The sequence below is a fragment of the Botrytis porri genome (assembly GCF_014898465.1).
Source record: "Botrytis porri strain MUCL 3234 chromosome Unknown BPOR_013, whole genome shotgun sequence".
Lineage (NCBI taxonomy): Eukaryota > Fungi > Ascomycota > Leotiomycetes > Helotiales > Sclerotiniaceae > Botrytis > Botrytis porri.
The window spans coordinates 250,940-274,608 of NW_024066087.1; the positions used below are offsets into that span (position 1 = coordinate 250,940).

The 23,669-nt window shown below is 42.8% G+C and overlaps 6 protein-coding genes across 6 annotated transcripts; 2 read left to right on the forward strand and 4 right to left on the reverse strand.

Moving 5' to 3' along the window:
* Positions 1-748: 748 nt before the first annotated feature.
* EAF01_009015 (uncharacterized protein) lies at positions 749-3,311 on the reverse strand (the record flags this gene model as incomplete). The annotated part of the gene is made up of 3 exons (XM_038917271.1): positions 749-2,191; positions 2,245-2,961; positions 3,014-3,311. 3 exons carry the CDS (start codon positions 3,309-3,311, stop codon positions 981-983), a joined length of 2,226 nt encoding a protein of 741 aa, XP_038766876.1. The 3' UTR covers positions 749-980.
* Positions 3,312-4,467: 1,156 nt separating this feature from the next.
* EAF01_009016 (uncharacterized protein) lies at positions 4,468-5,604 on the reverse strand (the record flags this gene model as incomplete). Its single annotated transcript, XM_038917272.1, has 3 exons — positions 4,468-5,237; positions 5,374-5,468; positions 5,543-5,604. 3 exons carry the CDS (start codon positions 5,602-5,604, stop codon positions 4,468-4,470), a joined length of 927 nt encoding a protein of 308 aa, XP_038766877.1.
* A 460-nt stretch (positions 5,605-6,064) lies between these two features.
* On the reverse strand, positions 6,065-6,825 carry EAF01_009017 (uncharacterized protein; the record flags this gene model as incomplete). Its single annotated transcript, XM_038917273.1, has 2 exons — positions 6,065-6,587; positions 6,668-6,825. The coding sequence occupies 2 exons, from the start codon at positions 6,823-6,825 to the stop codon at positions 6,065-6,067; spliced, it is 681 nt and encodes a 226-aa protein (XP_038766878.1).
* A 6,930-nt stretch (positions 6,826-13,755) lies between these two features.
* On the forward strand, positions 13,756-15,844 carry EAF01_009018 (uncharacterized protein; the record flags this gene model as incomplete). The annotated part of the gene is made up of 6 exons (XM_038917274.1): positions 13,756-13,831; positions 13,919-14,228; positions 14,302-14,360; positions 14,412-14,451; positions 14,521-15,045; positions 15,118-15,844. The coding sequence occupies 6 exons, from the start codon at positions 13,756-13,758 to the stop codon at positions 15,842-15,844; spliced, it is 1,737 nt and encodes a 578-aa protein (XP_038766879.1).
* A 1,345-nt stretch (positions 15,845-17,189) lies between these two features.
* EAF01_009019 (uncharacterized protein) lies at positions 17,190-20,462 on the forward strand (the record flags this gene model as incomplete). The annotated part of the gene is made up of 3 exons (XM_038917275.1): positions 17,190-17,536; positions 17,610-19,491; positions 19,548-20,462. The coding sequence occupies 3 exons, from the start codon at positions 17,190-17,192 to the stop codon at positions 20,460-20,462; spliced, it is 3,144 nt and encodes a 1,047-aa protein (XP_038766880.1).
* A 1,313-nt stretch (positions 20,463-21,775) lies between these two features.
* Positions 21,776-22,342, reverse strand: EAF01_009020 (uncharacterized protein; the record flags this gene model as incomplete). The annotated part of the gene is made up of 1 exon (XM_038917276.1): positions 21,776-22,342. The coding sequence occupies one exon, from the start codon at positions 22,340-22,342 to the stop codon at positions 21,776-21,778; it is 567 nt and encodes a 188-aa protein (XP_038766881.1).
* Positions 22,343-23,669: the final 1,327 nt, after the last annotated feature.

Here is a 23,669-nt window from a genome sequence, read left to right on the forward strand (position 1 = left end):
TTGAGAAAGCTTATTAAGAGATTTATCAAGAGACAATATTAAAAGAGCTTAAAAGGAGGATTTAGAAATAGAGTTTATTAGAAGGATTTAGAAAGAGATTTATTGATTTATTAGATTTTTAGGCTTAATGACGCCTTCGGCGCTCCTATTCAAGCCTGAAACAAGAGGCAAACGGAGTATATAGATTTTATTATTATTATTATATTTATAATTATTAGATTTACTTAATAAACATTTCAATTGAAATTACTCTACATGAGCCAGTGTACAGGCCACTCTTTCAAAAGATTCCTGGTCTCTGAATAGCTTTGAAATTTTAATTTAAAAAGAATTAATAATGAAAATGCTTTTTAAATTCTATAATTGGAATAGCTACGCAGTAAGAGTGTAGGCGCAGGTCCTGAGTGCTCTCCGTACTTATTTTTAACCACGAAGGGCCGAGAAAAAGCTCGTATGATTTATACTCTGAATACTTTAGATATCTGGTTTGTTTTGTGAATTTTATGGGTTCCCATCTGACTATATACCTGTAGAGTAGGGTAAATACTCGAAGAGGCTAAAAACGCCGGGTAGGGTACGGGTGCCCAACCCTGAATAAATGCCCTTATAACTTTTCGCTGGCTACCTCACCGGCTGGACTCTAAAGCAACTCCCTGGCACAGGTCATGACACAGAATACTCGCAGGTCAGGGAAGATCTCAGATGTATTAGTTATAATTGTTGTTCCAGATCACCATTACCAATACTAATAGCAGCATTGCTTCAATGCAGTATTCAATCTCAGAAGCATGCATATACATTGCTTGATACTAACTATATTCAGGATTAGAGAGGTAAAAAGATCATGAACTCTCTGCATAAGAACGGACAGTCTTCCCTATAATAATCCCAAGGGAAACAATTAACTATTTCGACCATCTGAATGTCCAACTTCAAGTCAGACAAAGAGCACATGTTCAATCAATACCCCACCACAACATCTAACCACCCCAAGGCAGCCATTGTCCCCAATTTCTACCCGGTAACCCTACTCCCGCTACGGCCCCCAAGACGCCACCGTGCCTACCTCCGAACGCATTTCCACCACTATGAGTACTAGGTACCATACTCCTCAGAGATTCTTGACCTACGCTTCTCTTATTTCTCAAGGCAATCTCTCTTAGATGATGTCTATCATCATCAATCACATCATTTGTACTCTTCCCCCTCGAAAGTCGATCTCGTTTTGCTTTTGGCGTCAATTCAAGCGAAGTGTCCAGGATATCATCAGGTGGTTCGAAAATCGAGAGATTCGGACCTCTTAAGCTACCTCCATATCGTGGAGTACATTCGAATATCGCGTCTTGATCTGCGCTAAAGTAGTTCCCGTCGCTGATACTCGCTCGAGGATGCTTGCGAGCGGGGCGTGAAGTCCTTCGCATTTGTGACCAGATCTTCCGTGCAGGATCCATTTCTCCGTCTACTTGATCTAATGGATGGTCGTAAGGTGAGCCCAGCCGTTTAGAAACAGGACTCCTTCGAGTATTGAAATTTGAGATGGCTGTCATTGAAAACGAGTGAGAAAGTAGACTGCTAGGTGAATCTACATACGACGATGAGCTGGCTGTAGATTTCCGATTTTCTTTATCCGATGAATATCCGTAAGTTCTTTGAGGATATGGAATAGTTGTTCTATCGTCCGCAAGCTTCTGAAGTGCTTCTCTAGATCTCTCAGCCGAAAAGTGCTTCTCGATAATCTTCGTAAGCACACTAACTCCTGCTGTCGAATGCAAAGCCGCAGAGCTTCTAGGTGACCAAGCAGATGCTGGATTATGGCGCTTAATAGATGCTGTGGCTTTAGTTTCCAACAAAGTGTGTTGTGGTAAGAGCCTGAACTCTCCTTCGGCAGCCTGCGATCTTAAATTTAAGAAAGCTGAGTGTCTGTAGTTTAGTTTCACGGTCAAATAATGAGTAGTGATGTCTCCCAAAATCTCATTCAGATTTTCGATCAATTCATCAGATGATCTTTCCTTTGCATGCGATAGCGAGTTTTTGACTTCGTTCAATCGTATCTTAACTAACATAAGATGAGTCTCACTCACTCTAATGGTCTTAGCTTGGAAGGTGTCTGCCGGCTGGTCAACTATGATACAATCTGGACCAGGTTGGAATTCAACAGCAATATTGTGGAGGCTGCCATAACGTCTGAGATCTAGAAAATTCAATGTGAGCACTGTTCGAAATACAAGAGACTCTATGACCAACCTGAACATCGTGAAGTAAGATTTTGTGTACTATAAGTGCGACCCGCATCATCTAATGTCGATGTACCATCAGCTTTTCGAAGTACACCGGTGATCTCAACAGCAGCCCATAATGTACAAACACCCGCATTGACACTAGCGCTCTCCGGAGTGACCGAAATTTGTGGGCACAGAACGAAATTATCATCTCTAGAAGAGCTGAGTGTTGATACGAGTGTTGGTGTAGGTGTAGGTGGGTCCGACATCATGATCGTGCCATCGTAGTAGGACGATGATCTCGAATTGATTGTGGAATCATCGATACTCTGATTGTCAATTGTGTCAAACGGATTAGAGAGGTCGAGAGTTCTGATACTCGAGGAAGCTATCGATTGAATGGTAGAAGCTGAAGATTTTCTACGAGAAAGCTTGCGAAGAAGAGTACCATGTGATTTCGTCGAAGTCAAAGAATTGCTCCGACCAAGACTGGGTTCAGAATCCAGATCCTCACTCCGTCGACCACCAAATGCCCTCAACAGAGAATACTTGGATTTGGATTTCTTTCTTTGGGGTACTACAGGAGAGCCAGCTAATTTTCGAATATCTGGAGATTCGATATCCTTTTCTAAACTCAAAGAATGTAATTCTGTTCTCAAAAAGTTTCCTGTGCTTATATTCCTCTGCGCTTCAGATGCTTTTGGTGTGAGTTCAAAATCGTCTTTCGAACGTTCAGGACAATCTGAAACAATTAGTTGCCGTTGTAATATGAGTAATGCCCACAAAATCAATACCTTGCTTCACTATGTCCACAACCCTGATAGATAAACCACCGTCATCCAGAATACTACCTCTTCCCTTGCCCCTTCTTATCTTATGAATAGTCAAAGGCACTAAAGGTCTGTCTGCTGCCACCGGCGGGCTTCCCTCACCCTCGTCATTGAACGGGGATCCAGCCATTCCCCATTCATCTGCGCCTCCAAATCTTGAGCTCGAAATGCGACTGGTAACGGTTTGGCTACGCTTGATAATTCGTAGCGGCTCGACCTCGGGCTCACGAAGCTTCTGGTTTGTTGAGATGGAGTGTGCCATATTGAGGTTGTTGAATGTGTCTCCGAAGATGGATTCATAAAGGTGCCTAATGTGGATGCTCTACTGATGAAACTAGAACCACCCGAGCGCGTAGTCTCTAAATCGCTCCAGGCACCGTCGTAGGTATCTTCGAGACTTGAGTGTTGAGTTCTGAATCTCCGGTATAATTTAGAACGATGAAAAGTATTCCTGGGCCGGTGGCAACAGTTGACGATCCACCTCCAAATACTATTTGCTTTCAATGCAATGAATACAACGAACAATAGGATAATAATTGGTACTATTATAAGTGCGCCAATAGGAGAATAAGATTCTGTAATCATAGCCAAAAAGAAAAAGATTGAAGCAATAATGCTGAAAATACCACGCATTCCTTAAGATTGAAAAGATTGAAAAGATTGTCTGACGATACTACATTACATGGCTCTGAATGGGAAGGTACATCTGTCTTACAGGACTTCTGCGTAAGAACGATAGTTCAATCTTTTAGGAAAGATCGTATGGAATATTGAATAATAAATAATTAAAGCTCTCGGAGAACATCAGATATTTCAATGTTTAAGTGAACGAATATAGACAGAAAATTCAGTTGCCACATTTCCTGGAACCCCGGAACCCCAGAGATGGGCCAAAAGGGTTGACATGAGAATGGGAATTGAAGGATCACCAGAAAAAGTGCACAGTGATCGATCGTTTATCCCGTGTAATTGAGAGGCAATGATTTCTATGACAGGACGAAACTTACAAGTGTTTACTTCTACACAGTGTAAAAGCGGGTTCGTCTCAAGACATAGATAGGTGAAAATAGGATAGTCCTATATGTCAAATATCAGTAGGAGAAGCTCTCTAACATTTAAGAGTTTAACAAGCCTGAATATACACTCTTTTTCAAGAGAAAAAGTCTTGTCCAAGAACACACACAAAAAAGCCGCCGGAATTGTATCAACACTATGGGACATTCAACGGCCAAATTGTAGGGAATCATGCGTGAGACCGGCCTGCATTTTTCAGGAACTTTCAGAGATAAGATTGAAGAAAAAATCCAGGAGAATTAAAGCTTATATTGTGTGAACCGGGGTATCAATGCTAGAAAGAATAGTCCGTAGGATATGCTGAACTGTAGAAAATGCCGAAATGTCCAGGACTTCCTCAGGGATCATACTACGCTTCTCCGTTGTGGTTCCAAAGTATCCGCACTCCCTTTAATCTGCTCTCTGATTCGCTCCACCTTCTCCTTGTCAAGATTGAGAAATTGTATCAAATCATCTGCTCCTAAACCATATAAGACTGTCTCGGCGGTACTGGCCTCAATACCCTTCTTGACTCTCGTTTCCCACACGCCATCCCAATTCCATTCTCCTGGTGCGCGCGCTACTATTGGTGATGTCGGATCCTTCAAATGGGAGTCTCTCCTCTCTGCAGTCATCTTGCCTATCTTTATGCGATACGACTTCCACGCGTGCCATGCGCCGGGATTACCAGCTGCTTCCAACGGAACCTTATCTAGCACGAGTTCATCATCGAACGTCCGTCTGATATATCTCAATACTTCATAAACCCCTACCCTGACACCATCTGCAGTTTTCCCCATTGAATAAATACCACTTCCCGGGCTACTCATAGCTTCACTCTCAGCTGTACTTCCATCGGCCTTGGTGGGAGTTCCCTGTTCTGCACCTTTTCTACTTGTTCTTCCAAACCAGGCCGGAAACCCTTCTCTCAGCGAGAACCCTCCAGGAGGTAATCTCTCCTCATCTGTCGCGCTCACTGTACCATCAGACTGTGTATCCGTACTATACATGTAAGTTGTAAGCGGCGTAATCAGCGGGTGAAAAATGTCCGTCGAGAAAGTTACTAGAGGCGGCAGAGCAGGATATTGAGGTGGAAACGAAATCTGAAAGCGCAGGATTGAAGGTGCATAGGGACCTAAAACGAGACAGATCAAGACAAATTAGTCGAAGTCATAGACGTCGAGACGTGATAGTTTGACTATATGGAACCCGCGTTTGCGGAGGAGATACGTATGGGATAACGGATAGTATTCGATGAGATTCAAATATACCTTTCCGCACGAATAGGACGCCAGACCAGAGGGTGGGGTCACCAGGTGTGAGGCTCATGAATACGCCATGTGGACATGCGTATTTTAAACTTGAACTGCATATTGGTGGATCTCTCATCAGCATGGTAATGGACTTGGTTGTTGATGGGAAGAATGGATCAAGACGCACAATTCCACAAGTAAATGCTGCTTGCGAATCGTAGATAAAGTTGATAATCGTTGTGGCGCCATTGTTATTGAAGGTTGTTCCAAGGTTATACTTGACTTTGACAATGTTTATGTTTGTGTTGCGGCTTGTGAGTGTGATCCAGAGCTTCCAAGGTTGGGGATGATGTGAAAGCGGTGAAGTTATTGCCTTAGCTATGTACGCAGTAGGTATCCCGAAGGTCTAGGAAACTATTCATGATATTCATGAATCATAGGTAGGCTTATGAAACATCATCAATGCCATTTATACATGATTTTCGAGCCAAATTTGGTTCGAGGAGATTCTTCGCACGAGTTGAACTTTGTCTTTAATCATGGATGTCATTCATTCATTCTCTATCGTTACTGAGTGCTTGCTTGCAATAATGGTATCGTTTCAATCGTCAACCCCCCCCCCCTTCCCCCAGACTCGCAAGCAGTTATGTATGCCAACAGAATGTAGCAAATCGCTGTGCACACTAGCAGACACACAGCTTATAGTGATCTAGTTGCCTGCCAATCTTGACTCTACACCAGCTTGTACATTCTGCAAAATCTCTGCTAACTCACCCTTGGTTGAATCATATCTTCCAGTGACCTGGTTATAAGGATTCAAAGCACTCTTTTCGAACTCTTTCCTGATTCTCTCTTGTTTTTGGTTCTTTCTCAGCCCGTTTCCACTACCGTCGTGATCCATTTCCTGCAACCTCCTCTCTTCGAATTCTGCATAAGCAGCCTTGAATCTCCTTTCTGGATGCCTATCAACCTTTTCCTTCGTATTTGATGTCAAAGCCAGCGCATCCAACGCATCATCAATGTTGGAAGCATTGAGAGCTGATGATGGACTAGCACTAGTAGGGGAGTCGTCAAGTTGTGATAGGTCGAGACCTCTTTTGATGGCAGGCTTCTTTTCGGCTTTCTTCGAGTTCTTCGGACCAGAAGGAGCAGCAGCTTCCTCAGCCTTCAGCAATGCTTCTTTTTCTGCTTTCTTCCGATTTAACTCGGCTTGTTTGAGTGCTGCAGCTTCACTGTTGTTCAATCCTACGTTAGCAAATTGGTCGGGTGATATGCGGGGTAGCAAAAGCTGAAATCAACCATTCGGACTCACGCCTTTGCATTGCTCTTTGCTCCCTTGGACCATTCTTCTGACTCTGCTTGATCCTTTTTACTTTTATCAACTGCCGCTTTTGACGCAGCAACTTCAGCTTTCTTGGCGTTTCCTGCCGCCTTTCTGCTATTCTCTCCAGCAGCTTGCTTTTTGCCCATATTGACTGGTGTGTGCTAGTTATTCGGCTTATTGATTACTGATTTAGTTACCGTTGTGATGGACCGACCTCAACTATTGAAAGGAATAAGCCGATGAAGGGATCGGGTATTGATCGATGTTGATTGATGTGATTGATTCTGGAAAAGATTTTCTTGTAGGGTAATTTGAAGAAATATTGATCAATCCTGGTGTTTTGATGTGATTTCTATGACTCCTTTGGTGGTTCCAGGCTTATGATTGCCCCGCCAGATGCTGGATGATGCAGCCCTTTCAAGGGTAAAGCGATCCGATTTGAATCCGTGTTGCGGACTTTTTGCCTCAGGCTGCAATAGACAGTGCTTATTCATACATTGTCGAATTATCGACTCCAAGGTCACTTGATATCAAAACACGTGACATCACCAGAAGCTCAGGGGCTTCTGCTATTTCCAATCGAGTCTGCTTACAACATTTCGGGGACGATTACAATCCAATACTACGTCAACCATCCATTTCGAATTCGAGTAAAGTGGAAGGGATGGAGCCGTCGGAAATTTACCCTAATGAAGCCATTTTATTATTCCGTTGGTTGTGGATTTTCATGCATAGCCGGCGTACCGCAGCAATTACGATGTTGCCCAATTCTATCATTATTGCATGGACTTCAACGTTATATACAAGGGATCTGAGAATTCAAATGTGATATGATGGACATCCTCCATGCAGAGCGAAAGCCTTCAATCGCTGTTTTGCTGATGTGCTCAGCCTTGCAGATTATGGGTGAAAATCATATGATCCTCAATTTGTGTCCATCCTCGTCCATGTCCCCAATGAATTCGATTCTCATTCATCGAGAAGTGATGTAGGAGGCTTGGGTGCAGGAGAAATCTTCCACGCATGATATATCGTGTGATACCAGATTAAAAACCTCCAAGGGATCCCGTTCCCAGTCAATAGTTGCATCAGTCAGATTGGGTACATCCAGTTTCTCTTGGGCGGTCATACAAATTTATCTTTCGATGGGGAAGATGGGATCATCTTCCGAGCCATCATGGAGACTGAACTCTGCCCATGAAACACAGCATATCATACCCCCACCCACTTAGTAGGGGGGATATTAAAGTTTGAGTAAGGCACTGAGACGTGAGTGCGGTCAAGAACTCGGTGAGAAGGGCGCAGTCCCTACGGTCAAGCTATGATTGGTTCAAACTCGTGGATAAAACTCGGTATCAGTAAGTAACCTATGCATGACGTGCGGTCTGTTCAAGGATTCTCTGTAAGGCTGTGCCTTTCCGCTGTAACAGTAACTTGCGTTTGGGATATCTTCATGTCAGGACTTCGGATATGGACCTGGCGAGGCGAGGAGACTTCCACTTCAAGGTATCTAGTATGATACACCCAGCAAGCGACCCGTCTGACCAAGAATGCATCAAAAGGGGTACGATGAGAATGCCACCCTGTACGAAGGAATCGTTCCATGTGAGTGGAGTGAGAATCCGCGTTAAGCCGACACATAGCTGTAAGTTGCTTGTATAAACCTTACTGCTTATAGTGTCATGGAAAATGGCGCCCAATGTTGTACACTCCGTGGTCCAAACCCCCGTTTTGAGTTCTAATTCTGGCCAATATAGTCTAAATGCGTGGTTGTGATAGAGGATTGAAAAAGAGAACGGAGAAGGAGTAACCTTCTATGCATATGCAGGGCTATATGGGTAGACGCAGTATAATTTTGAAGTTGGTAACGGTGCATCTTGCATCTGCAAGCCATTCAAATTTGTAGAGATTGGAATGTGTGTACTTTCCAACGTACGTACAAAAGATACGTTTCGGGTACAGCGCCGCTACATGTTATAGCGAGTGCCCAAACGAGCACATTAAGCAGCCCATGTCGTCAGATACTTGAGGGGTCTAATTGGCTGGAGAAATTTCTCTTCATGTCGCATCTCGACGCAGTGCCGCAAATCCGTTCAGTTAAGATCGAGGACGGTCAATGGTACTTTGACGTATCACGATCCACTGATAGAATTTTTCGGTACTGCTGATATTTGAATGGGCTGCAATGTGCGTAGCCGCTGCAATGCATGTTCGATGCGCCGGATGACTTCCCAAACCCATGGAATGGATTTTTCAACCATCGGAATACTTTCTTTAATGGGCAAGAAACAAGGACACATGAAGATCTTTGAGTGGTTAGCAAGATTTTGACTTCAAAGCCTAAGTACCACGCCACAAATCTCAGATGCATCTCATGTAGTGCGCAACATTGCAGCACTCATATAGGTCTGTAGAAGGTCGCATTCCCAAAATGTCTCCCAAAAGTGGTGTCCGCGGGTCTCCGGGATCATCATTTTGCACCCGAAAAAAAGAAAAATCACAGGATTATTGCTTAGCAAACGATGCAGGATAGATGTTTCCGAGAATCCTGTGACCCCTCCAAATCGTAAGTTGAGCAAACAAAGTACTTGAAAAAACACAAGTGCATATACCAACAGTACCACACAGAATTCGACATCCGAAATTCCGCGAAGCATTACAATCATCAAATCGAACAACCCCTTGGATTGTGGCGTGAATCTATTGAACGACATCGAGATTTGAGGAAAAAGGAAAACTATCGCAGGAACGAGAACTTACAACTGGCGGTGTATTAATTCGAGATTAATAGTTTCATTGGTCTTTTCAAATAGATAGAAAGTTAGTTGCACAGATATTGTTCTCGGGAATTGAATGTGGGTGGGAATTTGAGAATCATTTTGTATATTCAGGGAACAGCGTTGTTGTTTGTTGGGAACTTGGGCGATACTACACGAATATAAGAAGGTGAAAAGAAAAAAATGGATGGAGTTGTGAGACAATGGGGTTAGAAAAGTGCCATGTGTATGATGTGTATGAATGGATCGATATTGAGATCCATAGAATCAGTACCGGATCATTTTTTTCCTTCTAGAATACCACGCGCCTACTGACCCTTCTTACCCCTTCATCGCTTCGTTAAATCCCTCGGCGTCAAAGTTGCGAATACTGTACTGTGAGTAAGAAATCGTTGCCAATTCGATTTTGTGTAACACATCTCCAAGGAAAAAAGCTGAATGGGAACTTCGGAACACTTATCCTGCGCCGGTAAGCGTCAAGGAATGGTCCAAGATAGGTACAGTCGAACTTTTGCACGACCACGCCAAATATTGAACCACACCACTCGAAACCATCGAATCACAACATCATTCGTTCGGCTTTACTCGCTACGGGTCTAGGAACAACTTCCGCGAAGCCCTCCAATACCAATCAGCCAACCTTGGTCTGCTTTCTTGATCTTGGAACAAGCACACCATCTTTTAGCCTTTGCTACTAGACTTATTGGTTACAAACTGCTGCTGCTTGAGCCCCTTTTATCTTAAAACGTAGCTGAGGATGCTCCACCAAGAAAAGCATCCCTAGACCTTAGAATTTTCGAACCCTTCTATCCAGCCTTCCAGCTACGGCACCCCCTATAATGATCGTCATTATCGAAGATAGGGTGCCACAACAAAACGTGGCAAGGACCGGTTTTCTTTCATATGACTTTCTCGGCTTACTGCGAGTTGGCTTCGATGCAATCCAATTGATCCAATTTTTCACTTCCCCAAGATGTTTGACCCATTGAAAATTTAGTTGAACAACCTTGTCATTTGGCTTCATCTTCGTATGCGAAACAAACTTCCAAGGCCGCGGAGGCGCTAAGGTTCATTTCCTTTCGAATGGATCTTGAATGGAACTTTCGAAGCTTTCATTTCTTCTCTAATCCATGTTCCTGTGTCCCGATTCCGCGGCACCAACGGTCTGCCTAGATAGACCCGATCCTTGACCTGTTGACGGAGATTCTTGTATGGATGCTACTTCGAGAATTGACGTATTTAGTGCAAGACGGAAAATAAATCCGAGTTTACTTTCGTGTTACTTGCATCTCGCAGCTTGTTCGATCTACACGAATAGACTTTGAGAATTCTGCCATTTGCTGTATAGGGTATCATAAGGTGAGCTAACAAAAGTAACTTTGTGACTCGGAATCCAATTTCTCACTGGGTCCCTGCAATTTTCAAGTAGCAACTTCTCTCGAAGTTGTTAAACACAGCTTACGCTTACTATAGCCAATGAAGAACCAACAGAGGCTTGAGGACACCTACATACATATATGTAGCATACAAACATAGATATAGCACTCGGTGATAGATCACCGTTACCTTAGATATACTAAGCATTACGTTACTGCTGCTACAATTATCTTCAACCTATCCGGTCCCGCCACATTTGCTTCGAGATCAAAACCTGATCATCTGTACCCTTTGTGAAGACATGTATCTGTACAAGCTATATTTCAACAGTACAAATACGAAAAACCCCTCCGATCAAGTAAAGCGGGCAAGCTGCACTACAAGGAATAGCTACCGGGTATGTTCTTGTGTTACCATACTTTTTTTTACCCTGCTCTTTTCGTCAATTCTCATCCATGGGGATCCCATCACCTTTCTGTGTGTCTTTTCCATTTCCTTTGGGTCAGATACCCCTGACTAGCAATGATCAAATCTCGAATCGAAAACACTATATGTAGGTAAGTCATTTGATTTGCAAGGCCGCCTGTCCGGATTGCTAATCTATCAATAGATCTTATCCGAGGAAGTCAGTTAGCGAGGCACAAAAGATTAGAAAATCGACAGGGCCGAGTACAGGGCTAACACAGGGCATATTCCACTGCTCTGGGTCTCGGGACAAGATCCCCAGTAAATCCTAATAAGATACGATAAAACCAAGTCTCTATCTTTTCAGCAGGCAGGGTGGCCATGCTTTATCCTAGTTGTGCTATCCTCTCTGTAACATGACCACTTCCGCAATAGAGCTCTTGTGGATATACCTATCGGTCGCGGGCAATCGCAATGGAAGGAGCTATAAAATCAGAGGCAGTAGGTCACGGTATAGCAATCGATAGTAATCTTACGATTAGCTTGTAATTGATCATCGTTAATAGTCATTTCGTTGCGCCTTGACTACGATGGCTGACTTTTAGGCCCTTGGAACTTCTAGGTGAGATATAGGGTGGTATCTAGCGGCAATGCAACTGAATGATAAACCATTGTAATCTTCACGATATCGGAATTTAAAAATGCAACGAAACGGTGGAAAGCCGGCGAATGATGTAGCTGCCCGCAACACATACTGTACGCCAACTTCTAATATTGCTTTACATGACACGGAGACATACAGGGAAAGCTTGAGCCCTGAAAGGCCTGAAAAGGAACCTTGAGTGAAGAAGCATCTGAACTCATCGGAATGTCATTTGGTATCAGCTGTCGCGGGGTTGAACGTTAAGGCTGTTGTTTCCGTTCAGCGCCTTCGGTTGCGACTCAAGAATTAGATGAGGAAGTAAATCAACCTGCACATCAACCCCCGCACCTGTGATTACACGCACTAACCACTCAGACCTCTTGATTTAGAAAGGCCATGATCAAGTATGTTCCAAGTTTGGCCTTCGACAGCAAATGGATTATCGACGTATGAGCCAAATGAAGCTTTTCTGGGCTTAATCATCGCATCTAGCACTCCTTTTGGAAAAGCTTGACAGTAAGTCGGAATGCCCAAAGCGAACACGAGGGAAAAAGCTGAGGGTTAGAGTATCATGACTTTTTGCACATCGACTACAGTTTGGAATCACACAATACAATCCAATGCTACTTACACCTTTCCGTTCATGACTACAGAAAGGAAAGTAGCACAGCACACTTGATGATGTCTACCCAGGTTGTATTCCCTGCCTTGTCGAAGTATTTTCCGGGGTGATCTTCGCACCCAATTAATATAATGCATGTAACAGATGGAGAGATGGAATGATAACATCATGTCATTCTCTCCATGTAACTTGAGTTGAGAAGCAGAAGCTCCCCAAATGCGTCTACCGAGAATGAGCCCTAGTGTATGTGAAGAAAAAAGGCATCTCATACCTGTTTTGGCATAACCATGGTTAACCACAACACCTCACACTCCACCAGCAGAAGCAAAACAAAAGTGTCATCAAAGCCCAAGCATCCTCCACCATTCACACCGCCGCCGCAAGTAAGAAATGGCCCCTGCGAGCCATGGTCACTATCCTTTTTTTTCCCTGATCCACGACGCTACTGAACCCAAGACCTAATCCACCCAAGTTGTGACAGGGCAGGGTTTCCTCCATGTGAGTAGCCTGCAAACAATAATTTCAAATAATCTTCCCTCTTTAAGTTCTCCCTCATCTTTAGCCCAACGGGTCACGGAGCCAAATGCCGGGTGCGTGTGGGTACGGTAGTACCGTCCTTCTCATTCAGAATCAAACACGGCTTCTAGCTCGAAGGCCCAAACCTATGTGCGCCCCATAGAGACAACGCTCGCTCGCTCAACAGGCCTTAGCAAGGGAGGGATGAGCCACGACAGTAATCATAGCAGGTCCTCTTACCCTCGTCACCGCCTGATGAAGTACCATAATCAGATTGGTATTAAAGTCGGCGCCGGTACTACCCACTACGTCTGATTATGCTTCTAAAGGTCTCCATCCAGCGGTCAGCTACATATTTCTTGCCCTGCTACGCATCGATTTTCTGAACTTTTCGATCTTACAACTGTTTTCTTTTCTTTTCGATTCTTTTCTTCTTTCATAATAAAGCAAAGACCTGCTGCACGTATTTGCTTTTCTCTAACTACATATTGCTCATGCATCTACTCAAATCAATCATATAAAGTTTGATTGCACCACATAAAGCAAAACTAGAAATTATATTAGGAAGGATCGAACAATATATAACCATACTTCCACCTCTTGAAACGTCGACTACTTCACAACTTTTACATTCTCGTCCAGTTCTTTCAAACCATCGAATCTACGACGATCCTTATTTAAACAACCTATCCAACTCACAACTCCCCATCGAAGCTTCACAGAAGAGGTAGCGGACATGCAATCCGCGGCAGGACAGACGGGAGCGCGGAGGCGGACTCCTCCATTCCCCACGAAGCAAATGACGATCCTGGGTAAGTTTGTGTAACTATCATTGTGACTTAGACAGCAGTATTGCAGTAACTATTCCATCGGTACAGTCACTAATATCCATACTCTAGCCCTATGTCGGATTTGCGAACCCATTGCTTTCATGAGCATTTTCCCCTACATATATTTCATGGTCAAAGATTTCCACATTACCGATAACGATGCCCAAATCTTCATGTACTGTGGCATGGTCACATCGGCTTTCGCTTTCGCAGAATTCTCGTCTGGAGTGGCTTGGGGTCGACTGAGCGATAAAATCGGACGAAAACCAGTTCTGCTTACCGGGCTTGCGGGTACAGCTTTGAGCATGCTCATCTTTGGATTCTCGCCCAATCTGCCAACAGCATTATTGGCACGCGCGCTGGGTGGTTTACTGAACGGGTATGGATCCATGCTTCCGCCCCCCCTTTTTATTGTTTTGAGGCAATAAGTTCTGATACCTTGCTTTTTCCAGAAACATTGGCGTTTTACAGACTACTGTGGCCGAGATGGTGACAGTAAAAGAACATCAGCGTAAGTGATCTATCACTTTGGGTTTCGGAGCCTCGTTCTGACAAGTCATAGCTCGCGCATATACAATCATGCCATTCGTTTGGTGTCTCGGGTGAGTTCGAACTAATTGTCAGCTCTTGTCAGCTCTCAACAATTTTTATACTAATGTTGCAATTTGCAGATCCATATTAGGGCCGTCCCTTGGAGGCGCACTGGCGAGACCCGTAGTCAATTGGCCAGGAACATTTCAGCAAGGGTCGATTTGGGAAAAGTTCCCTTACCTTCTTCCCAATCTCGTTTGTACAGTTGTGGTCACCTGCGGAGTAATTGTCGGAATCTTATTTTTGGAAGAAACGCACTCGGAGAAGAAATACCGTCGGGATCCCGGATTAGAAGCGGGAAAATGGATTCTCAGTAAATTCACACGATGCGCCGAATTAAAGAACAGTCGATGCGAGAAGGTGGCAGAGTCTGACGAGATACTTTCGTTGTTGCATGGTGATGCAGAGGATCAGCCGCCAGGATATCGAACAACCCAAGGGTCGCCTATCCTTACATCGACTGCGACTTCCAAGGACCCGCAAGAAACCCTGGATTTGAATGCACATGATCAATTTGTTGTTCCTGCAAGAACTAAACCTGCAGCAACGAAGGCTTTTACGAGACAGGTCGTCATCAATATTATCGGTTATGGTATCTTGGCTTAGTAAGTTCACCTGTTTCACGTTTTCCCACCTGCACGACCATACGAGTTGAGTAACTGACGCGAGACTTCCAGCCACACAATGACTTTCGATTCCATGCTTCCAACAATGCTTTCCTACAAAAAAGAGGATGACGCTCCACCATTCCCAGAACCTCAATTGCCATTCAAATTCGTCGGTACATATGGGATGAGCTCTTCAGACGTCGGCGTGGTTCTTTCGGTCCAAGGATTATATTCGATGATTGCTACGATTTTCTTATTCCCAATTGTTGTTCGACGACTGGGAGCTTTGAACTTGTTCAGAACCATGGCAATTTCTTATCCGATCCTCTATATTGTAACACCCTACTTGGTCTTACTTCCGGAGAATCTTAAGATGATTGGTTTGTACGCGGTTGTCATCTGGAAGTGTACTTTCTCGACGATGACTTACCCAAGCAATGCTATTTTGTTGACTAACTCGGCACCATCGCTTTTGATGTTAGGGACTATCAACGGTGTTGCAGCATCGACCGCCAGCATTTCCAGAGCCTTTGGTCCCACCGTTTCAGGTTTCCTCTTGTCGGCTGGTGCTAGCTTAGGTTACTCTGGTCTTGCGTGGTGGTGCAGTGCTAGCATTGCTATGATTGGTGCTGTTATCAGTCTCTACATGACTGACAAGGGAGGAAGAATGGATGTCGACGAGAAGAGTGAAGAGGACCATGAGCAAGCATTCGATGATGAAATGCTTGATCATTGTGCTCCTGATACTGGCATCGCCGCTGGCGCCGAGCCAAGACACATCATTGTCGAACATTAAACGACATTTCGGTCATCTTTCTTATCCATTCACGACTTATGAGATTTCTTTTCGAACAATTCAATTCTTGAAGACTGCTTTCGGGAGGGCGTCTGTATAAAAATCATTTTGGGCCATTTTGGGCAATTTCCGTGGGGTTATTATTTCGAAGTTAGATATCCTTTTATGCCTTTGAGCGTTACACATTACGGTGATGGTATTTTATATTAGGTTTCATTTTGGGCGTCATGGGGGTTACGGTGCTATACAGAATTGGGTCGTTTGCAAAAACGGTATTTAGTTCTTTGCACTACAAGGACGGTAGGAGTTTCGACAAAAGGGAAATATCATTATCGCACTACCTACTAGGGATGGACCGCCGGACTGCGGTTCCAACTGCAGATTACTTTTCGGCTGACTTGGAAGAATCAACGGTTGGCTTGGCTTGGCTTGCATGCTCTTTGGCGTTTAGTTAGTAGTTTTATGATTCCTGTGGATGACATGAGGGGGGCTACTTGTTTATATATCAATCCTTCAAATAATTCGATCTGAAAAAACATGGAATAAATGTCTGAAATGAAATATGTAATTCACACCTTCATTGATCAACTTTACCGACTACTTAGTGTGATACCCCTTTTACTCCCCTCTGAAAGAAAGCAAGCCTCGATTAGATATCCCACGCCGCAAACCAAAGCTTTACTCGATGCTATCGAGTCAACAGTGCTGATAGATTTCCGTACCCACCTTCCGTCTACAAATAAGACGGACTAGGTTTGGAGTAATCATTGGATGATGGGTATTCAATTGGTCGAAGCTCTTATCATTCAGCTCCATCAAACGCCCATCTATCTATCTATCAGTGCCATTTACTAGTGGAAGTAGAATTATCTACCCCAGCCTGAGCCTAGGTACAGTGAAATGTTCAATCCATGGGGGGTTTTTTTTGCATCAACTCTAGGTGTGTATAATTTGAATCACGGGTAAAGGTAAACCCCACGCATATTCTAGAGGAAGAGGTAGCTCTCGTTCAATAATGTTACATTGATACAAGAATATCTCTCGAACACTGGAAAGGAACGTTCTTCTGAAACCGCGATAACGAAAACATCTGACATTTTCGCCGAGAGGCCGGAAAGATTACGGAGCTGTCGTATTGGAGAGTGGGAATTTAACATTACACAGTCGCAAAGTCGGAGGTTGAGGAAGAGCAGGATGAGAGAGAATAGACGGATTTAAGGGCCAATACACTCAATTGCATGCGCGATTCCGAATTTTGACGTCAGAATACATCCTCGATATCATTTCATTGCGAGGAAGACACAAACGAATGCGTATCCGGCGAAATTGAGAAGACGATAGAACGATGAACCCCCACTCGCCGCCTACGAGCGCAAGTAGTTACCCGAACAAACGAGCGAGGCATAGTCCTCCAGAGCTTCCTAGTACATCTGCTGCGCTAGTCAAGAATGATAGTCCGAATATTGCAGCAGAGGAAATTGTACCTGCGGGACCGATACTAGTGAAGGCTGAGGCAAATGGAGGTGGGAAGGCGGGACAGAGTAGCAGTTTTCGCAATGTCAGCGCGTGTAACAGATGTCGGTTGAGGAAGAATAAATGCGATCAGAATTTACCCAGTTGCGCAAGTTGCGAGAAGGCGGGGCATAAATGTGTGGGCTACGATCCGATCACCAAGAGGGAAATTCCTAGGAGGTGAATCTTCTTACTTTTTCTTCCGTTGAGAATTGGCGATGGGATATTGAATGCTAATACCTGACTATAACAGTTATGTGTACTATCTCGAGACGAGAACAGCACACCTTGAATCTTTGCTCCTACAAAACAATATCCCATTTGCGCCAGCCGATGTTCTGGAGCACTCACCGAAACCAGGGACAGATCCTGCGGCAGTACAAACTCCTGGAAGTGATGACGGCAGACCGGCACTCAACGGGGATACGGCACTTGTGCGAAAGAAAGCGCAGAATGAGGTGACATGGAATAAGAGGCAGGACGAATCTGAGAAAGTGAACAAGCTGATGTCCAATATTGAGAGTGTTTCCGTCCAAGGAGCTTCAGACAAGAGATACTTGGGTTCAACATCCGGCATATCGTTTGCAAGAGTGGTATTTGCAGCAGTGAGATCTTCAGTTTCGGGTGCTGCCAGTGATCATAATGGTGTGAGGCCTTCACGACCAGCAGGAAATTCGAAAGCTGCTGCACAAGGGGGAACTTCGATGCGTGATTCATTCTTTGGCTTACACACAAAACCTACGATCAAACAAGCCCCGTTTCCTGATAAGGATGTTGGAAAGAGATTGGTGGACTTCTATTTTGAGCATGCAAATCCTCAAATACCTATATTACATCGAGGAGAATTCATGAAAATGTTTGAAGAGGCATATGCGACTGGAGATACCAAGATTAGGACGCCCCGAGAACTCTATATGCTCAACATTGTGTTTGCTATTGGCGCTGGAATCTTCCTTGGTGATTCGGGTGCTCGAGAAGAGGCGGAAAAGACAGTTAATGGTGACAAATCAAAGCGCACAACCAGTGGGAAACAAAGTCAGCCTGAGGAATATCACGCCTCAGCAATCGTTCATCTCGAAGCATGCCTCAGTTCTTCGGTAGATAGAATTGATGGCTTTGGTGGCGGTTTGGAGGAACTCCAAGCTGTTCTACTCCTGGCTGGGTTCGCGTTATTGAGACCTGTGGCTCCTGGTTTGTGGTACATTATTGGAGTAGCGGTTCGCTTAGCAGTTGATCTGGGTCTGCATTATGAAGATGGAAAGGATATTGAAGTTCCAAAATTGGAAGTACCTGGAGTAAAAAACGAAGATGCGGAGACTACAAGATTACATCGGGAGCGTACGATGCGAGAACGAGGCCGTCGTGAATATATCCGAGACTATAGGAGAAGATTGTGGTGGTGCACATACTCATTTGATCGACTTGTTTCCACGTGCGTTGGAAGACCATTTGGCATTACCGATCAAGTGGTGACAACAGAATTCCCTTCATTGCTCGACGACAAATATATTACACCTGCTGGTCTGCAGGACCCAGGGGTCGGTGGATCAAGTTACAAGCATGTAGCATATCATTACTTTCGCCTGAGACTGCTACAGTCTGAAATTCTACAGGTATTGCAGCATCAACAAGCACTGCATGCACGAGCGGGTGGTGCGAATTTACGCAATCCTTTCATGCACACACAACTACCATCTCCTTTCCTGGTGAAATTTGATAGTTTCCGTTCTTGGCGTATTGACATCGACAAACGTCTCTGGGAATGGAAAACATCGGCGCCTACCAAACGGGATATGGGTGTAGAGTTCTCGGTAGACTTTTTGGAGCTCAATTATTGGCAATGTGTAATCATGTTGTATAGACAAAGCTTGAGTGTGCCACCAATGTTTGAAGGCGAATTTAGCACCAGTGAAGAGGTTGAAAGTCCCAGTATACATAATGTGGAGCTAAGGGAAGATGAGGAAAGAGTCTTTCTGAAAGTTGCAGAGGCGGGTCAGAGAGTTCTGAGATTATATAGACAGTTGCATCGAGTGCGACTTGTCAACTATACTTTTCTGGCTACACATCATCTGTTCATGGCTGGAATCTCATTCTTGTATGCTATTTGGCACTCTCAGGTTGTCAGAAGTCGCTTGGTGAGTTTGCGTATATTTATCTTATTCATTTAGATGTTTACTAATCGTGATTTCAGACAATGGATGAAGTTGACTTTACGATCTTGGCCGCAACGTCTGTCCTTGGGGACCTAATAGATAAATGTCCTCCGGCCGAAGCATGTCGAGATGCATTTGATCGCATGTCCAAAGCTACGGTTCAGATGTGCATGTCTACTACTGGTTTTGGTTCCGGGGCTCAGCAGGGACTTCATTCGAGACGACCCCATCATACTGGTGGACAACATCCCCTACAATCGCAACCAGATGATTACTTCAATGCCAATAGTTCTCGGCTTCGAAAACCGCCACAGTCTAATCGCCCGAAGCCTCAGTTCGACATGGGTCTCAATGATCTTTTCACACCTCAGCCCCCTCCAATCGGCACGAAAGGACATTCTAGGGAGACCTCTGTCAATAATCAACCCAGAAATGATTTTGCTGGCGAAAGGCCAAGTTCGAGAAATGGCACGAGCTCGAATAACGCAGTGAAGACGGAATTTGAAACATACAGAAATGATTCTAATTCTTCACAAATCAACTCGCCAAACTTTGCCATCTCGCCTCCATTTAGTAATCTAGATAACAACATGAATCTCGATCCAAATGTTTTCCCCAACCAGCAGAGTCCAATGCAAGGATATAAATCAACTCCAGGCCAGAGCCAAAATCCGGACATGTATCAATATAATACTACCAATGGAGATGGTGGTAACAGTAACGCTTATAATTTTGATTTTCAAAGCGCACCGGGATTAAGCTTCTTGAATTATGCGGGTGCAGGCTTTGGTGGTGCAGAAGGATCGGGGGGAGATGACTGGGATTTAAGTGGCTTTGATATGGGATTTGGAGAGAACTTGGGCGATGTTACGACGGTGGGTGGTGTTGGAGCGGGTGGTGGTCCGGCGGGGATCAATCTACTTGATGAGTACTTTTTTGGAACGGGAACGTAAATTGTTTGGACTGATGGAATGACTTGTTAATTGGGCCAAGGAAGATGATTAGGGAAGGAGGATCCAGTATTTCCAAGCGAACCATGAATTAGGAATTGGCGTTTAGTGATAGGTAGTGGATGGTTTTTTTGTTTTTGTGTTGATATCATATGCCTGTAAGAAGTCGCAACGTGGAGATGTATGTAAAAGCTTGGGAAAATGATGAATGGGGTATTGGGGATAGGAAAAAGTCGGGGCAGGAGATGAGGAATCATGCCATTGTTATGTATATAAAGTACGAGGCTTGTACTATATTCACGAATTCACGAGTCGTTCTTTCTTGTATTCTTTCTTGTATTCTTGAACTCTACAATCAGTGACCGAGGGTTCTTGTGGTTTGTAAATATCAATAGTCAGAATGGGTATTTGTGTGTAATGATTAATATTTAGGGATCTCTTTATCGATGTGCGCGACAGGTAACCAACAAAATAATCTTTTTGACTTCGTCGAAAATGGATGCTTAACACTGCTGTAGTTTGAACTCACATAAAGTCTAAACATCTCTTGATTGAAGCGTAGCTAATAACAACACTAGAAGTGGCAACTCTAGAAGAAGAGCGGACAGTATAGGTGATCGAAGCGATCTCGAAGCCTTTTACTCCCTCAGTGGCGTGAGTCAATGTGACTAGGCAAATAATAATCGCGTGTTGAATAACAACGATGTTATAAGCAGTTGTGAAAAGACTGATTGAGCTAGGATTTTATGCTGCACTGACAATCAATATTCAGCGACCAAACCTCATATACTGAATCATTTCACCGTAATACTAACAGAAGCCATGTTGCTGGGACAATTAAGTTCCTTCAATCTTGTTGATAGGGCCAGATTCGTAAGCTCATGGGGGTGTGTTCTCACTAACTAGGAGGTCATCTACGTATTCTGACAAAATGGTCTGAATGCAAGTTTGATCAATGTACACTCGGTTGTCAGCCCCTTTGAGACAAGGAAAAGGGCCATGAGATCACACGATCGTTGTATTGAAAAGGGCTTCGGGAAATTCAATCTCTAAATAAATGTTTAGAACCTGTGTACATGCATAATAAATCCTATATCATAAGAGCAGACTGCAGCATTTTTGAAGGGGGACTCAAATACCTCACCAATACAAACAATTTTTCCTGAATATCAACGTTTGTTATACTAGTATCTGATATCTACAGATTCACTCACTACCTGAGACCCTGGACTACTCTCTAAAGCTGAAGTGCTAGCAATATGACAACAAAAATCCAAATGAAACTAATATATCATCATCACTAGTAAGACTTTGTCCTAACTCAAGATAAATACTATCTCATCTCCTTCCCACCACCATTCTACCAACGGACAAGGATCCCCTTGTTCTCGCTCTCTTCTCTCTTCTCTCTCACTCGAGCTTTCGGGTCGTTCACCACTTCGATCTTCCTCTCTTCTTGTCTCCAATGAAGATCTTGTAGCATTAGGATTCCATTCAACGCCCATATTTCTCAACTCTCTGAGACAAAAAGCTAACCAGTTACAAATTTCTCCAGTCTCGTTTTTGAAACACCGACCTCCTGTCAAATACTCCGATCGCATTCCGTGGATTTGTAAAGTGCCGTAGAAATTCCATACAGATGTGTCTGAGTGGGAGAATCTGGGTCGTAAAAATGCATCGCAAACTGCGAGAAATTCGTCCCACCAGTGATCGGAGGCGTGGAATATCTGGCAGAGGAGATGTTGGTAGTGGGTGAATTGAATATATTGTCGTTGTGTGTCGAGGAGCCAGCGGGTAGCATTGAAAGCTTGGCAGTTCTGAGGGTTTGAAGTTGGAGGGGTAGGGGTATATGCAGGAGGGGCTAAATAGTGTTGGTTATCCATGTTAGATCAAGATCTTACTGGTATGGTAGCCTCCAGGTGATTTTATAGTAGCTTGGAGTCTTCAAAATGTTTGTTTGTCTTGTATTATAATCAAGATCTTGTACAGTATTTATATAAGAGAGTCGCTTCGAGATAGACATCATCAGCTAAAGAAGCCGGAAATCCTCATTCACAAATCCTCAGCTGACATTCATAATTGAACAATCACTCATACAATCGGTAAAAAAATGTATCTAACACTGTCTTTATTTCATGGTAGTAAGTATTTTACCATGAATCATATCAAAGGCTTCTCCTTTTGTGAAGTGACTGGGCAAACAAAGGGGTCAACGCCGTCATTAGCGATTAAGCTTCATTTAGGGCTGTATAAACGAAAAGCGCACAGATCTCTTACTTTACCTCGAATCAAGCGTCATCTCCAATCATTACATACACCTGAGAAATATATCCCCTAGACCGTCAATAGAGGACACCTCACTTATACAGGGATCATACTGACCAATCAAATCATCAGGATTATAAGTATTCTTATCAATTTAAAGGCTTATTCTATAATAATTAATAAAACACTTCTTATTATTATATAAAAGAATATTATATTCTTTATATCTAAATCTAATTATATATCTAGTTCCTTTTTATCGAAAATTATCTAATTTTTCCTTTAAAGTTATTCTTTTTAAACTTATAAATTATTACTTATATGTATAATAATCCCTCTTATTTCTAATATATATTAATTAATGATTTATATAAAGATTAAAACTTTTAATTAAAATCTATAAAGATTGTTTTGTACTTTTAAAATAATATTTAGATTTAAATTTAATGATTAATTTATTAGTAAGAAATTTTCGAAAATCATTATATTTAAAAGATTTAATTATAAAATGTTTTAATATAATTTCTTTATAAATTAAATAGCAATTAATTAAAATAACAATTAAAAGTTATTATTCTAAAATTTAATAATTACTATATTATTATTGTTAATGTTTTAGTATAAATGTATATAATTGATTCTTTATATTAATAATATTCATATTATAATTATATTTATTAAAAAGAACTAAAATAGACAATTCTTTTTCGTATTTATTTTCAAATGATATTTAAATTATTTTAACTTTCGAAGAGGTAGTTTTCGGTCTTTTATATATTCTCTTAATAAAAGTTTTTTATATATATATTATAAATTACATCAAAATCATTATATTATTCTTCTATACTATAAAATATACATTATTTAAGGAAGATGTTATAAAATGAATTATTCATTATAGCATCTTATCATCTTCAATATCTTGAACCTTTAAATTAATTAGAT